The following is a 14,975-nucleotide window of genomic DNA, read 5'->3' as shown; positions in this document are numbered from 1 at the left end:
TGATCTGAAGGCGCCAGCTCGCGCGCACTTGCAAAGCGGATACTGCGTGTTGCGGTGGCATGGAGGTGCTGAAGCGCGAGTGCTGGTTTTACAGGGAGCAAGCGACTCCCCATGCCACGAAGGTTGACGCTGCAACGCTTGACAGGTACGTTGCGCGCGGTCGTGTTACGCTTGCGACTGTGACGCTGTCAAGCGGACGTGATGTTTCCTCCGTAAGCGTGAAGGGTGCTTCCCAAGGAGATGTCAAGGGACTTCCGTGCGGCGCACGGTCCTTGCTGATCGACCACGCTGATGGCAGCATCGTGTGTCGCGGCATCAACAAGTTTTTTGACCTAAACGAGGTGGGGAGCGACTGGTTGAAGGACTCCTCCCTGTGGACGAACGCGTACCGTGTATGGGCTGTGCGTAAGATGGCTGGGTTTATTATCACGCTCTTCTCGCTCGACGGCACGCGACTTGAGGTAATGAGTAAGCACGTTCTCGTTGGCCCTCACGTCGACGCAGCGTGGGAGCTTCTGGGGAGGGTGAGTGAGGCACACCGAGCTCGACTGGCGGCAGACTTATTCGAATGGGGAGCGTGCGCGTGTTGCGAGTGTATTCGACGCACGCAGGATTGTCTGCACCCAGTGCTTGAAGCACAGCAGTTTGATGAGCAAGTGATCCTGATCGCGGTGCAAAGGCGCACACAGCTGCGGGAGGAGAGCCTGTGCTTCTCGCAGTTAGCAACTGTGGCTGAGCGGTGGGGTCTTGATGGTGCCCCAGGGGTGGCGGTGACAGATGATGCGGCTCTGCAGAGTGTGTTCGCTGCTACAGATTCGTGGAATGCGGCGTACACCCCCTTTGGCACTTGCCCACAGCTCGCGGAGGGGTTTGTGCTGCTAATCGAGACGGCAGGGTCAGCGGCGGCACTCATCCCTCGATGGTGCTTTCCATTGCGACTCAAACTCAAAACTCCTAAGTACGTTGTGCTGCGGGCCTTCCGTTCTCTCGTGTGCGGCGACTCACGGCCGCAGAGCTACCTCTATCACCAGGCACTGATGGGGTGGCTTCAGCCTAGAAATGCTGCGGAGGTTCGACGGCGTGTGGCAGAGGCAGGGGTGCATGCACTGAACAGCGAGTTCGAGTCGGACTTATTGATGCAGCAGCGGGTGCGACACCGAGATGCTCAAGAAACGATCGGCGACGCACTTGCTCGCCTTCAGCGCACGACGGCGCTCACTGCCTGCCCTCGGGGTCTATGCCCTCTCACGGTGGTGGTTCTCTGCGGCTTACCTGGGGCTGGTAAGTCAACGCTCTCGATGGCGCTTGCCCGTGTGCTTGCGTTGGAGGAGGTGTCTCCGTTCAGCTTTGTCGTTCACCTGAGTCGCGACGCAGTGAGCCGCACCGTAGCGGTTGACCACGGTATCACAGCCGAGAGTAGCAAGCATAAACAGCGACGTCTGCGCGCCCTGGTTCACCAGACCCTCTGCGATCAACTGCGGGAGGTGGCGTGCTTTTCCACAGAGACAGGCCAGAGCGGTCTTCTCCTCCTCGATGCGTGCAACGCAACGCAGGAAAGTCGACACATATGGCGGCAGTACTTCCCGACCACGTTGCACCACTATGAGGTTGCTTTCGTGGAGTGTTCCGACACCACTGTAATGACGCAGCGTGCCGCCAGGCGAGACGGTCACGAGGTGCTGCTCAGTGTTGCCGAAGCGCAACAGGCACTCTATGCGGTGCGCAGAAAGTTTCAGCCTCCCCTGGAGGAGGCTGCGTGGAGCGTTGACACGAAGGTGAGCTCTATAGAAGAGGCGGCTGCGAGCTTGCGCACACATCTCGAGCAGAGAGCGCCTCCACGGAGCTGCGCCGGCTGCTGCCGAAGCTTGACAATCCCAGCGCTACGGGATGAGCGGCGTCAGAGCCACGCAACCCTGCTGCACAGTCTGCTCGGCTTGTCGGAGGGTACTTCCGGGGCGCTTACCAACATGATGTTCTACGAGGCCTCGACCCCAAAGGTAAGCAGAGCAACTTCGCTACAGCTACGACTCGATTGCTCTACGGAGGCGCTTCGCAGCGCAGCCGCGCAACTGGTTTCTTCCTCGCTGGCTCAGCCGCGTCAGTCAGCCGTGTCTTTCGCCTCGGCCGGCCGTCTTCTCTTCCAGCGAGTCTCGGCAGCACTTCGAGGTTTGTCATGGGCACCCTCCTTTCCAGTTACTGGTCACGTGACCAGAGGTCATTTAAAATGGTTGCGTGGCTGGCTGCTGCGCGGGCGTGACTCATGCGGGCCAGCGGAGGTGCAAAGTGCGCTACGAGAGCGATTCGTGATGGAGCCGGCGAGTTCGCACGTGACGCTGCTTCGGATAAACTCCTCAGTGGGGTCCACAAGTGCCGAGCAGGCCGTGTCCGAATATCTCTGCCAGACTGGCATGCGCCTCGGTCAAGAGGTGGCGGTGCGGGTCACGTCTTTGCTTTTGGACCGCTACGCCGTGAGTTTTGGTGTCACATTAGCTGGAGGGCAGCATGTGCAGGGGCCGAGTGTGCAGAGGCCCGGGGGCACTGTCATCCCCCTGCATATCACAGTCGGTACCGCAGCCGGAGTCGCTGCTGCCTATGCTGGAAATATGTTCGCCATGTTTGACGTCTTGCAGGCAGAGAATGAGTCACTAGAGGCAGTGCAGCGGGGGTCGTTTCAAGCAGTCAACCGAAGCCAACGAAAGTACCACAACTTCGTTGAATACCAGCTGAGCAATGCGCTTCCGCTGCGTGGCGTAGTGGAGGTGTGTCCCTCATAAACAATTGGTGGTGGATGAGTGGCGATGCAGAGGAAGAAGTGAGTTGTTTGCTCCTCTTGTACAACGAGATAGATCTCGCATTTTTTTAATTGTGTGTGTGTGTGTGTGAGGAGAGGGTATTTCCTGCCGCACTCTCGATTGTGACGGCACGCGTGTGCTGGCTGCTGTGTGTGTCTTGAAGCACTGCATAACCGCTCATTTCTGTTCTTCACAGATCAGCCAAGCGTTTCACTCATCGTACAGTGTTCATCATGAGTGACTTACCGTATTTTTGTCCTTGGAAGTCACGGTGCGCTTCCAGCATGGTGAGTAAAATTGTACGCTTCGAACAATAAGCTGGCAAGGCATTGGGTTGTTTCGTTGACCCATGCTGCCGTCCCCGCGCACAGAAGCTGCTTGTGCTGTAACGCCTTCGTTTTCGTTGTGCGCCACGACTGCTCTTCCTCTCTCGCTCTACTCTCCGCCCCCCTCCCTTTAATGCTACAGCACTCTTCTAGTCAGTACGAAAAACAAACACTCACCCATACCCACGAAGATATCGTGTGACTTAACCTCTCCTCTTCCTCTCCATGGCGGAGCAACAGGAGTCTGCGTGGATTCCTTCAAGTGGCGACGTGCCGGCGGTGCAGAAGGTGCGTGACGACTACATGAAGTACTTATCTGATGTCTTCACGGATGAGCTGGTCGAGCTTTATGAGCTTGACGGAAGCAACGAGGCTGTGAAGCAGCTGACAGCATGCCTCGAGTGCGGTGTCGCCGTGTATGGCCACCCAATCACTGTGGACAACCCGAGCCTCACGTAGCGCCGTCTATGCACAGCATAGGAATTCATATGCACGGATGCTCTGCGAACTCATGCGCGCCGCGTACAATTCGAAGCGGCGTGTAGGTTTTCTCACTGGCGACGTAGTGGCTTGGCTTGTAGTGCACGTCCTCAAATCCGTGCCGCCTTGCCCACTCCCAGCTTGTATACTTCGATTAAAACGTAAGCTCTACAAGTCGGTACTCATATTTTGTCGAGCAACAAAGGAGTGTGGGGACGAACGGGTGTGAGCGTCTTATTTGCTTTCTCTTCCCACGAGCAACAGTCACGTGACATCGATGTATCGCACGCCTTGCAGTGGTCACTGAGCCTTTGCACGTGTGTCACTCAGGGCTTCCCACAACAAAGTAAAGCTTTGGGAAGAGGGGGAGGATGTATGCTCGTCAAGCGTGCAGTACGCATGCTGTTTAAGACGCAGAAGATTCCTTGCTCTTTCTCTCCAAACCCCATGCACCTTTGATGACGTGTTCGCTGCTGACTCAATCATTCGTTGCCTCCACACTTCTTCTTTGCGAACCTTTTTATCCTTTGTTCAGTTTCAGGGACTCGCAGGAGCCCATCGTCATCACTCCGGGACGGCACTGCTTCGAGCTTATCACGGCTTGCTCGTTACGTACCTCTTCTTGAAGTGTTACTCTCATCGGGTGCTGCAGAAGGAACGCGCCAACCTCTACGCCCACGTAAGCACGGGCGATTGGAGCATCGCTGTCTAGTGGTCTGTCACGCTGCGAATAGCATAGAAAAGAAAGACACATGCAGCGGAGCGCAGGTACCTCTCCCCCTCCACCACTCCCTGTGCCCATTCCGCACAACGCGTGCTAGCGAAGTTTCCCGGCACACCCTTCGCGTGCGGAGTCTCTGAAAAGTACGGAGGGCGAGCGTTGCTTGGTCTTCTCGCCACGCACACGCCCGCACAAAATATGAGGTGGTCCATGGCGGTGCGCACGGCACCACGAGCTGTGGTGCCGTGCCGTTGGATGAGCACCTCCAGGATGCTTCGAGATGCCCACCTTTCGTTTGCTTCGGTTGGTACTACGGCGACGGTCACCACTGCGTCGACCTACGCCTCTTCGTCAGCACCTCTTACCTCTGACGAGCTCCAACGAATTGCTCAGTTAATCGAAAACGATCCACGCATTCTTATGGAAGTGGTTGCAAGACTCGACCCGCAGAGCCGTCGCCGACTCGTCGTGGCCGGCGGTGCGATGGAGTGGTTTGGCAAAGAAAGCGCTGCGCAAGAGGTAGAGAAGGCAGATGCCGACCAGGACCGTCAGATCTCGCCAAAAGACTTCGACCACTGGTTCGAGAGTGCCCTCAAGCGGCGGCAGGAAGAGCAGAAAAAGCGCGTGACGGAGGGAAAACAGGTCACCCACGCGGAGAACGGCGTCTCTGCGACCGCCAGCACGGCGCCCTCCGACGTGCCCGTTTCCAATACGGTGCCGCTGGCGGCGCTCTTCATGATCGCACTAGAAGCCGCCCTTCCCTTCGTTGGGTTTGGCTTCCTGGACAACTCCACGATGATCTTAGCCGGCGACATGATTGACGGTTCACTTGGCTTCTATCTCAACTGCTCTGTGCTGGCCTCGGCAGCCATGGGAAACGTCTGCTCGGGGGTGCTGGGCATGCAGGTGCATGGGCTGATTGACAATACGGTGCAGAAGCTGAACTTGAACACACCTGTGCTTTCAGAGGAACAGCTAAAGGATCGTCGCGTGTTCCTTGCTGGCCACCTGGGTGGTACCTTGGGCATCATGCTGGGCCTTATCCTCGGGATGCTGCCACTTCTTTTTCTGGACGGCGACACTAACGAAAAGTCGGACTACGCCATGTTTCAGCGGTGGGACATAAACCATAACGGCTTCGTAGAGCTGCCAGAGTTCGAGAAGGTGCTGCGCGAGCTCGGCCTGCACCAAACCGATATCAGAGCAAAGAATTTGATAGACAAGTATGGCGAGAATAACCGAGTCAACTTTGAGCAGTTTTTACAGATCAAGGCGGATCTGCGCGATGGAAAGCCCATCTTTGACTAGCAGCGATCGTGTCCCTGAGAGCACACAACGTTCCGGGAGTGTGATGGTGAATTACTAAAAATCGTGTTTGCTCACTGCTTAACGTCTACCGCTGCTCTTTATTTAGGACCACCCGTTCTTCTTCGTCGCTGCGGTATCGATGTGGTACAATACGTATTGCAGGAGGAAAAACCCGTTTGCGGTAGTGGTCTCCGTTCTGTGCCTCACCTCAACAGCGTACAGCTGTCACTTCAGGGGGTGTTTATGTGTACTTGAGTTTAGGCCCATTTCATTGCGGTGGGGGTGAGACGAAGCAAGGGAGAGGTAGGGGGCGTTACGTAGTATGGGTGGAAGGGAAAAGGGTGACATGCATGAGGGGAGCAGACCCACATAGGCTCTTCGCGGCCCTCCACACACGTCCCCCCCCTCTCTCTCTCTCTCTCACTGCGCCAGGAGTTGATTCATCCGATGCAAAGTCGCTTGTGTCTATGTGCTGGCTGTCTCCTTTTGGCGGGCAGGAAGCGGTACCTTTCCATGTGTTGTAATCCCCCTCCTTTCTCTTTACTCTCTCCTGCGTACCGCGTCGTACCGATCCAAAACTGGCATGGTACTCTGACTGTCGTTTCACCTGCTCTTTTCTTTCCTCTTTTAGCGTAGGGCTGTTGTTCGCCTCTCTTGATCACCGCTTGCAGCGTTTGGGGGTGCTGCTGTATTTCTGGTGGCATCTGCATAGCGCAGTCGCTGCGGCTTTTCTGCTGCACGGCCTCCGCCGTCTTTGTTTATCACCACGGACGGTGAGTTAGAGCACTGTGCGTAACTCACCGGTGCCTCCTTTCAGTGCTGTTTATCGTGCTGTACCCGGCAACTGGTGAGCCGAGAACTTGCCTCTTGCATGTTGTACTCGTGGCCTCGCACCACTTATTTTTTTGTTTGTGTTTCCTCTTTCATTCAATTTTTCATTCACACGGAGTGTGGACGCAGGCGTATTTCCTTGCGTGAAAGCGAGCACGCCAGCATTCAACTCGAATGATGCTAGGCTGCTTATCGTGGATGCCTGGACTTCCCCAAGTAGCGAGCAAGTTGAAAAATACCTGGTGAGACCGCTGAAAAGGCGCCCCTTATCGACAAGACGAAAGAAGCGTCGTACTATGGCGGTGCACAATGGAATGCCCTGGCGGAGGACGATTGGCGGCATCCGAATAACAGCAGCATCGTCTTCTCTAACCGCACGTTTAGCAGTGGGGAGGAGATAAGAGGGTCGCTGCTGGAAAGCTGCTGTTTTGGAGGCGGCGTGCTTTCAGGTGCCCTCGGACTGGTGACGCCGGTGTGCACGCCGACGATGCTTTCCATTCCCCTCGCTTTTGTGGTAAGCGGATGGGGGTTTGCGATGAGGTGCATCCTTATTTGCATTGTTGTGATGTTTTTCTCCGTTCGCATTTTGGCACTGACCTCTTTCTCCGTTGATTTGGATGACTACGAGATGGTGGCCGACATTTTTCTCGACGACAAGGGACGTTGGGTGGTGCGCTTTACTCTCTTCTTAAACTTTGGCTGCGCCGTGGTGTACTTGAAGTTCATCAAAGACAGCGTGATGCCAATCCAGGTGAAACGTTCGAGGCTCCCCTGTCGCTATGGATGTGCAGCAGTGATACCGGCGGCACATTCTGCCTCATTGCCTCCCCGCTGATCATAACCCCACGTTCAACTCGCGCTTGTCCTCGCTGCGCACAAAGGTGCTTGTGAGCCTTCTCTTTATAATCTTCACCATCTTCGCCGTTGCGTACCGCTTCTTCGTCCCGAAGAGGCTCGGTGGTAGCGCGAAGACAGCCGTTTCCTCGGCGGGGTCGAACCGAGATTTTTCCAAGGGTCGACTAGCCCTCATTTTCCCCTATATGTTCTCCTCGCCGATCTTTGTCTTCTCTTACGAGGAGCAGTCGAACGTCATGGCAGTCATCAAGGATCTGCACAACCGTACTGGCTGCAAGGTCCTCGTATCCACCTCACTGGCGCTCTGCGTCATGTCTGTCTTCTGCATTGTGCTGGGTATCCTGGGGAGCCTTACGTTTCCCCACTTATCGAGTGGTAACAGCTTCTCCAGCTACAGCGTGGAGACGGGTGTGCTCAGGATGGCGTGCCTGCTCACGTGCTGCTTTAACGCGGCGATGTCATATGTCTTTTGCATCTCGCCGTGCTGCCGCGCCGCCTTTATGTTCCTCTCCAGAGGCAACGGCACCAACATCTCGAAGATGTGCGCAAGGCTTGGCGCGGTTCTTTCCTCGGTGTGTTGCATCCTCGCAATTTTCCTGCTGGACGTGGCGCAGGTCGTATCGCTTCTCGGCGCCATCGTCAGCTCCACGCTCTGTATGATGTTTCCAGCGCTGTTTGCTATGCAGATGCGCCGGTTTGGCACATGCCTCACCCCCTGGGTCGATGCGCTGCTGCCGTGGGTGCTGCTCCTGAAAGGACTTTTATTCTCAGCTACGGGCACCTACATGGCGTTTGCCTTTTCCTCAGCAGGTGGTACCCGAATACGAGAGAAGAGAACGCAAAAGGCTTGTGTGGGTGCGAGCCCCAGCCCTGTTCAGGGGTTTCTTAGCGCTGCGCTGGCGGAGGACGATCATATGGGTTCGGCCTGTATATATTTTCTTTTCGCAGTAATGCGGTGTAAAATAAGTTTCTCTTTCCTCTCTCTCTCTGCTGTCGCCTTCCCGACTACGATGTGATTGACCGTTGCGTGGGCCTGCCTCTTTCGCTCTCCTCTTTCTTGCAGCTTTGTGGTCACTTAATCCGGGAAGGTCGTGATGGTGTCTGCATTCCACGTGCGACACATATCTCGCAAAGACACTGGCATAGACTCCCACACGCGTGTTGTGGGGAACGGCACGGCGGAGGTGGTTTGAGTGTGGTGAGGGTTAGCCTTTTATTGCGTGTGATGACATGAAGCCAGAGGCTACCGCTCTCTCAAGCGGTGAGCGAAAAGGAAACGAAGAATTCCTGTGGGAAGGATAGTTCTAGCTCTCAGCAGTTTCTTGATGACGAAGCGGTAGGGAAAGGAGTTACTCAGCTTAGGCAACTTTCAATAGCGTGAGCAAGCATACGCACGCCCACTTAGGCACATACCCACAATGTGGCAGGGAGGAGCAGCCTTTGCTAGTGCTCGCTTCCCTGGCCCTCATGACTGGGGAACACCTCAGCGCGTGGCAACCAGGGCCCAGCGCCTACCCAGTGTGGGGAATCCAGGTGACCCCCTTATCCCTGGCAACCCCGAACTACTGCTGGCGTTGACGGGGCCAAGGTACCTACGACGTGGGGAGGTGGGTTGGAGCGGCCTGCGACCGGGACGACCTTTGTGTCCTCAACACGATGGGCAGAGTGTGAGCGTGGCCCAAACGTGTCCCACTCGGCCCTCGCTGCCTACTGGTGTGGGAAGCCTGCGCCACGCCAAAGGATGCGCCAGGTGGCGGCCAGCACAATGGGAGCGGCTGTGAGGCGACCTGTGAGGCGCGGGTCTGGCGGGTAGAGGTGGAGGCAGGAGCTGGGCTCTGATGGCTGGCTCGGCGTTGCTCGAGCCCTTGTGTAGTGCTGCTTTGACACCACGCGGTGGACCTGTGGCGTGCCCCGTCGAGTGTAGTTGAGCTCGTGTTGTATGGCAGAATGGCCACTGTAGCAGGAAGAAATAGATGCCCTGGGTTGCTCTTCAGGAACTCTACCCTTTCATTCTTGTTGGCTCCTCTACCTCCGTACGCGCTTTATGTTCTGCTTTCTTACTTTTGGCGGGTAATACATGCATAGGATCGCTGAATCGCACGCGCTGCCGTCGATGAATGCTTTATGAGGCACTGTCGCGCATCATTGGGGACATGTGCGTCCGCTTGGGGGTGCCGCTCACTCTTCGTTGCATCTCTCTGCTGCTGGATAACGTGATTAATGAGGACGTATTAGAGGCGGCTTGCCAGCGCATGATTGAGGAGGGCAAGCTGATTCAGGTTGACAAGGATTCTTACACAACGCGCAACATGCGCTTTGCGTGTCGCGTCAACCTCCTGATCAGTCGTGAGTACCAGCGATTGGGAATGACGCTCCTTCACACAGACGGGGACTCGGCGGTGCGGTATATACCCGCCGGCGCAGAGCACCGCTTCTTGGAAGTGAAGCCTTCTTCCATTGGTGCTCATGCTGGCCTTGGCCTTTTCCTGCGTTCAACCCGGCGCGTGCCGCAAGGCTGCATCCTCTGCGAGTACCGTGGGCGCATCCTCACCTCTGCAGCCAGCAGCGTGGCGAAGGGACTGTACGTGGTGCGAGTGCGCTCCAGCGGCACGTTTATTGACGGCGTTACAACTACCGGCGAGCACCTTTCACTCGCTACCTTTATCAATGACCATGGCCCTCTGAGGGCGAATGCACAGCTAATGGAATACGACTCCCACTCAGGTCGTGTGTTCATTGTTGCGATCCGCGACATAGCTCCTGCTGAGGAGATCTTCGTCTTGTATGGCGCCACGTACTGGGGCTTCTCGTCCTACGAGGAACTCAAGCAGCACTTGAGGCCGCCGTCTACGCCCGCCGCCAAGGCCGCGACGGCACTGAGTCAGGTGTCCAAGTGCCGAAAGTGTGGCGAGACCGTGCCGTGGCGGGCTGTGCGGCTCCACAGCGACGTCTGCGGCGATCCGCTCACGTCGATATTGCTGCTAAACCTTGACTGTCTTCCGCGAAGCGAGTACACGGTTGTCTGCACGGCTGGCCGCATCCTCGCCGGCGAGCGTGTGCGTGCTTTTCACAAAGCAACGTCACTCGTGAGCCTGTCAGACCCGCAGACGTTGGCACACACCTTCGAGGACATTGTACAGGACCTGGAGTTTTGCTTCCCCGCTGAGGCTGAAGGAGAGGGCTCGTCGTAGAATTCGAGTGACACGAAGGCGAGAGGCAAAAAGAAAAGCGGCGACTGCACAGCCCCATCCTTGTGCATACTTGTGCCAGAAAGGTGGGTACAGTGTACGCATGAGTGATGTTCGATAGAAAATCGAGGGCAGATGGGGGGTTGGTAGGTTGACACGGCATTCTCCCCGTTCTCTCCCCTTTTACAGTTGTGAAGACGAGCACTCGATTCAGGCCGTTGCTGAGGCTCCGCTGAGTCCACATGTCGATGCGGCGTTTGTGCTTTTGTCCCCGCCTGACAAAAACGCGTGTCAAGTAGCCTCTACAGCCTCTGGAGGCAGGCTGAGATCACGTAGGGGCAGCTGTGCAGAGGTTCTATGTGAGTGACCTCTACGTGTGCTGCTCCGTTTCCTCCTAGCGCCCTCACTCCTACCGCGCCGTATGCAAGCCCTTCGTCCTAGTAAAAGGTGCTGGTGCGTTTCTTGCGTTGATGAGACACACAAGAGGTGAGGCGGAGCATGACGTGCTGGCCCCTCTTGATCTCCCGACCTTTTCCTTTCTATTTTCCACTGTTTCTCATTTTAGCCGTGTTGTTGTTGTTGTTCGTGCCCGCCTCTCTCTGCACGAGTGCTTCGTCTTCGTTAGATTTTGGCTGTCGTCTAAACGGCAGTCGCTGCCTCCCCCTTCATCCACCGCCACCAACACTGAAGCAGCACGTGGTTTGCTTTTTTTTTTCCGACTCCAGAGGGAGACGGGGTGGCTGCTTTCACAATGCCGGGAACTCACTTTCTGCTCAATTTGGTGACGACTAAGCAGGCCGCCGCCGCTGCGCAACAGCTCATGGGCAATCCGAAGAATTACAGCGCTGCTTTGCTGCGAACAGTCCTCTTTTCTCCAGAACGTATTCAAGTGCGCTCAGAGGGAACGCTCGTGTTTCCGTGGGAGGCAAAACGTGGCAGTCAGAATGGCATCAAGTCTGTTCATGGCGGGGCCCTGTCCAGCTTGGCGGACGCCTTCACAAAGATTCACGCCCAGGCGTATCTACCGCAGGCGTGTGTAGAATCGGTGAGCTTCGAAATCAGCTTCCTTTCCGCCGTGTTCGAGGACAAGAAGTGCAACTGTGTGACGCGTCTCGTGCGCCTGGAGGACACGATCATCTTCACAGATTTTTTGTTCGAAGGCGAAGGCAGCGACGAGGTGTACGCTCGCGGTACCCACGTTCTGACAGCGAATCCGCGTATCGGAAACTGAGCTAGAGTAGCCAGCATTACACATGCGAAACGTGTGGCCGTCTCTTCCAGGGTGCGCTTTCGTGGGATGCGTGCGTACTCACGCATTTTCTGCTAGCGCGTCGGCTTCTTTCTTGAGTGCGTATGTTTGTTTACGACACATTTGCGAATTGTATCGCTGGGATTTCCTCGCCAATATCTCCAAAGTCTGAGCATTAAGCGCACTGCATCAGAGGCCACGGTAATGTAGAACGATTCGGTTGCCGAAGTGTCAAGAGAACCTCATTCACGTCACCCGGGGAGAAAGTGAGCGGCCTACTCGTGTGCGTTAGGGTGGACGAATGATCCCTGAGTCTCATATCGCAAGCATATCTCGTCAGTATGCGTCTTAGTGAGACGCTTTGGTGCCCGCCCATGCCGCGTGCCCTCGTTGCATCTTTTTCGTTTTGTTTGCCGCCTTTTGCGTCCGTACTCATGGCCGTTCACTGTTGACGTGTGTCAGTGTCGTCCATTGTGTGGCTCGTTGCATGTGTGGTCAACAGCCACCTCCTCTTTCTTCGCTAATCTTGAACTCTTTTCGTGTCTTGCCAGTCTTGTCGTCTTCCTCTCACTCTCTCTTCTCTCTCCACCTTTGGACTCCTGCAAGGTGTGGAGGTGCATTACTCTCCGCCTGGTCCTTTTCTTTTACCACATTCACGATGGAAGACGTTGAGCTTAGCGAGCTTGTCAAGCGGTTCCAGTCGCTGCAGCGAGTGCAGGTGTCGAACCAAATTACGGAGCGCAACGCGGTCGAGATTGTCAATGCGTTAATTCAGAAAAAACTCATCGATCTCCTCTTCACCACAGACGCCAAGGAGTACCTCACCTGGGATGAGCTGAAACGCGAGATCATGGACGAGGTGCTAGCCAACGGCGGGCGGCTGAACGTCGTTGACTTACCAGGACTGCTCAACGTACACACCTTCCAGGTAGAGCGTGTTCTGCCTAGTGTGTTGGCGGAGAACCCCGCCCTCACACTCGAAGGTGGTGAACTCATGACAGACGGGTATCTGGACTCAGTAGTGTTGGCTGCCGGAGACCTTCTGAAGGAGCAGGGCTCGCTCGCCATATCGAAGTTTGCCTCCGTGAACCAGCTGAGCTCCCTCTTTGCGAAGAGTTTACTCAGCAAGGCAATGGATCGGGGTCGTATTGACGCCCTCATGCAAGACGGGTCGCTCTACACGAAGCAGTTTGTAAATCGACAGCGTATGATTGTGCGTGCCGGGCTGCTGGCGGCGGAGGAGCCAGTTCGGCTGGATGCCTTCTACAGGCGCAACAAGCTCTTCGCACCGCTGCTGAGCCATGTCGTCACTGAAGTCCGCCAGGAGCTTCCTGGCAGCTTTGATGGATTTAGCACCTATATTCCACTCGTGTACGAGGCAAAGCGCACGGCAGAGGTGGAGAACTTGTATGCGTCGAACGGCTATGTTGAGTACGCCCAGTTGCAGCGGCAGGGGATTAGCAACCCTCGCCAGTACCTTACAGAGCGCTATAACCCACCTGATGCGGCAGCGACTGAGCAGGCTGCGGGCACTACGGGGCCATCGAGCGCCTCAGCGTCGGCTAAGCAGCGAAAGGGTCGAAAGAAAGGGCAAGGGAGCAGGGTAACTGCCGTTGTCAGAGAGGCAGCAGTGCAGGTGACAGTGCGAGCCTGCGCCGAGCACCCCTTGTGTGGGTACCCGCTTTCTAACGGGTTCGTGTCGGATCGCTTCCTCAGAAATCTCCCTGCCTTACAAGCCCTGGTGGACCGAGAGACCCTCGCCGTCGACGTTGCCGAGCAGCTTCCACTGTTTGTGGAGGTGGAGAGGGACTGGCCATTGCTAGAGGAGCGTCTGTGCGAGCTGTACCCCGGGCTGGAGAGCGCCACGCTCATCGCCAACACTATACTGCTATCCGCGGCAGCCGAAGAGGCGATCAAGGCAGCCCTTCCACCCGCCGTGGCAAACGCCAGAAAGTCGAGAGTGCTTGTGAGCACTGTGGTGTCGGACACGATCGCGTCTGTGCTGAAGCTGTCGCACGATCGGTATAGTGAGGTTCTCCGGGAGCTGGTGGATATGTGGGGGGAGGTGGTGGCGGCGCTGGAGCAGCAACTGGCGCTGTCGGCTGCCAATAATGCGGCCGCAGAGTTGAAGCAGCTCAGAAGCGACTTGCAGGAGCAGCTCGCCACGCGCTGGATTCACCTCTGGGTCACCGCAAAAGGGTTGGAGTGGGCTCTGGCCCAGCTGGATGAATCGACGTCTTCGGTCATTGCTCGGCACGTCATGTCTACAGAGGCGTATGAGCTGGCAAGGCAGGTCATCCGCAACGAGAGTCTTGACACTCAGGAGTGGAGCGAGAAGGTCGCAGCGGCGCTCGAGCAGGTGAGCCAGCCAGCCCAGCTAATGAAGGCTTTGGTACCCTTTTCGGAGAGTCGTCGCAACACCCTTATACCTCTGCTGGACGCCGTCAAAGGCAGATCGGTTGGGGTGTTCCTCGATACCCTACGCGAGATGAGCGGCTCAGGCGTCGTTGCTGTTGCGTCATTTCACTCGCCGAACAAGAAGGCGGAGCGGGATGCGTATGCGAAAATCAAGGAGTCTGTAGCCCAAGAGGTGGCGGCGGCGTCCGTGTCAAAGAGGGATCCTGCTGCCAACGGCAAATTGCTCTCTTTACTCTGCACGCTGCTCGTACACCAGCGCTTTCGGTGCCACGTTGAGGTTCCTGGCAAGGCGGTCGCTGGCGTTGTGGGCCGCCTAAAATCAGAGGCGGAAGTACCGTCCACTTTGGAGAGAGCTAAGGATGCGGTGATGACTGCCTTGCAACACGGCACCGTCGATGAGGCAGGGGCGGCGACGCTCGAAGAGCTCCGCACCGCTATATTGACGCTCAGTTGATGACGGTGGCGAGGAGCAGCCAGAAAAGGATCAAAGTTTCCGCCTCCTCTCTTCCTCTCGCCATCTCTGTCACTTCCATTAGGTGGCGGTCGATCTCTGATGCATTATCTTTTGTGTGTGTGTGTGTGCTTTGTGCTTTCCAAGCTGCTGATGTGCGGCGAGCCGGATCGCAATGACTTTAGTTTCAAATTGCTCCTCTTGAAAGGACCAGGACCCTTGTTTGGAGCCACGTTACAGACGCGCTGATGCGCCGCGACACATCTGTGTATATGTGGAGGTTGCTCGTGGGTATCCGTTAAGGGAGGGGATACTGCCCTCGCTTACTGTACTTTGACTTCTTTCATCCTCCTCTT

General features: G+C 56.4%; 6 protein-coding genes and 1 pseudogene across 7 annotated transcripts; all 7 read left to right on the top strand.

Moving 5' to 3' along the window:
• Nucleotides 1-59: 59 nt before the first annotated feature.
• LBRM_35_7220 (conserved hypothetical protein) lies at nucleotides 60-2,774 on the top strand (the record flags this gene model as incomplete). The annotated part of the gene is made up of 1 exon (XM_001569281.1): nucleotides 60-2,774. One exon carries the CDS (start codon nucleotides 60-62, stop codon nucleotides 2,772-2,774), a length of 2,715 nt encoding a protein of 904 aa, XP_001569331.1.
• Nucleotides 2,775-3,343: 569 nt separating this feature from the next.
• LBRM_35_7210 (hypothetical protein) lies at nucleotides 3,344-3,577 on the top strand (the record flags this gene model as incomplete). The annotated part of the gene is made up of 1 exon (XM_001569280.1): nucleotides 3,344-3,577. One exon carries the CDS (start codon nucleotides 3,344-3,346, stop codon nucleotides 3,575-3,577), a length of 234 nt encoding a protein of 77 aa, XP_001569330.1.
• Nucleotides 3,578-4,574: 997 nt separating this feature from the next.
• Nucleotides 4,575-5,627, top strand: LBRM_35_7200 (conserved hypothetical protein; the record flags this gene model as incomplete). The annotated part of the gene is made up of 1 exon (XM_001569279.1): nucleotides 4,575-5,627. One exon carries the CDS (start codon nucleotides 4,575-4,577, stop codon nucleotides 5,625-5,627), a length of 1,053 nt encoding a protein of 350 aa, XP_001569329.1.
• Nucleotides 5,628-6,945: 1,318 nt separating this feature from the next.
• On the top strand, nucleotides 6,946-8,329 carry LBRM_35_7190 (annotated as a pseudogene). The gene is given in 2 exon segments: nucleotides 6,946-7,293; nucleotides 7,298-8,329. Coding segments are annotated over 2 exon segments (1,380 nt in total).
• A 1,101-nt stretch (nucleotides 8,330-9,430) lies between these two features.
• On the top strand, nucleotides 9,431-10,504 carry LBRM_35_7180 (conserved hypothetical protein; the record flags this gene model as incomplete). Its single annotated transcript, XM_003723199.1, has 1 exon — nucleotides 9,431-10,504. The coding sequence occupies one exon, from the start codon at nucleotides 9,431-9,433 to the stop codon at nucleotides 10,502-10,504; it is 1,074 nt and encodes a 357-aa protein (XP_003723247.1).
• Nucleotides 10,505-11,252: 748 nt separating this feature from the next.
• Nucleotides 11,253-11,732, top strand: LBRM_35_7170 (conserved hypothetical protein; the record flags this gene model as incomplete). The annotated part of the gene is made up of 1 exon (XM_001569278.2): nucleotides 11,253-11,732. The coding sequence occupies one exon, from the start codon at nucleotides 11,253-11,255 to the stop codon at nucleotides 11,730-11,732; it is 480 nt and encodes a 159-aa protein (XP_001569328.1).
• Nucleotides 11,733-12,408: 676 nt separating this feature from the next.
• On the top strand, nucleotides 12,409-14,622 carry LBRM_35_7160 (conserved hypothetical protein; the record flags this gene model as incomplete). The annotated part of the gene is made up of 1 exon (XM_001569277.2): nucleotides 12,409-14,622. One exon carries the CDS (start codon nucleotides 12,409-12,411, stop codon nucleotides 14,620-14,622), a length of 2,214 nt encoding a protein of 737 aa, XP_001569327.1.
• Between the last annotated feature and the right edge of the window lie 353 nt (nucleotides 14,623-14,975).

The sequence above is a fragment of the Leishmania braziliensis genome, chromosome 36 (genome assembly GCF_000002845.2).
Source record: "Leishmania braziliensis MHOM/BR/75/M2904 complete genome, chromosome 36".
Taxonomy (NCBI): domain Eukaryota; phylum Euglenozoa; class Kinetoplastea; order Trypanosomatida; family Trypanosomatidae; genus Leishmania; species Leishmania braziliensis.
The sequence above is the reverse complement of the archived record's forward strand: the minus strand, read 5'-3'. Positions and strand labels throughout refer to the sequence as shown.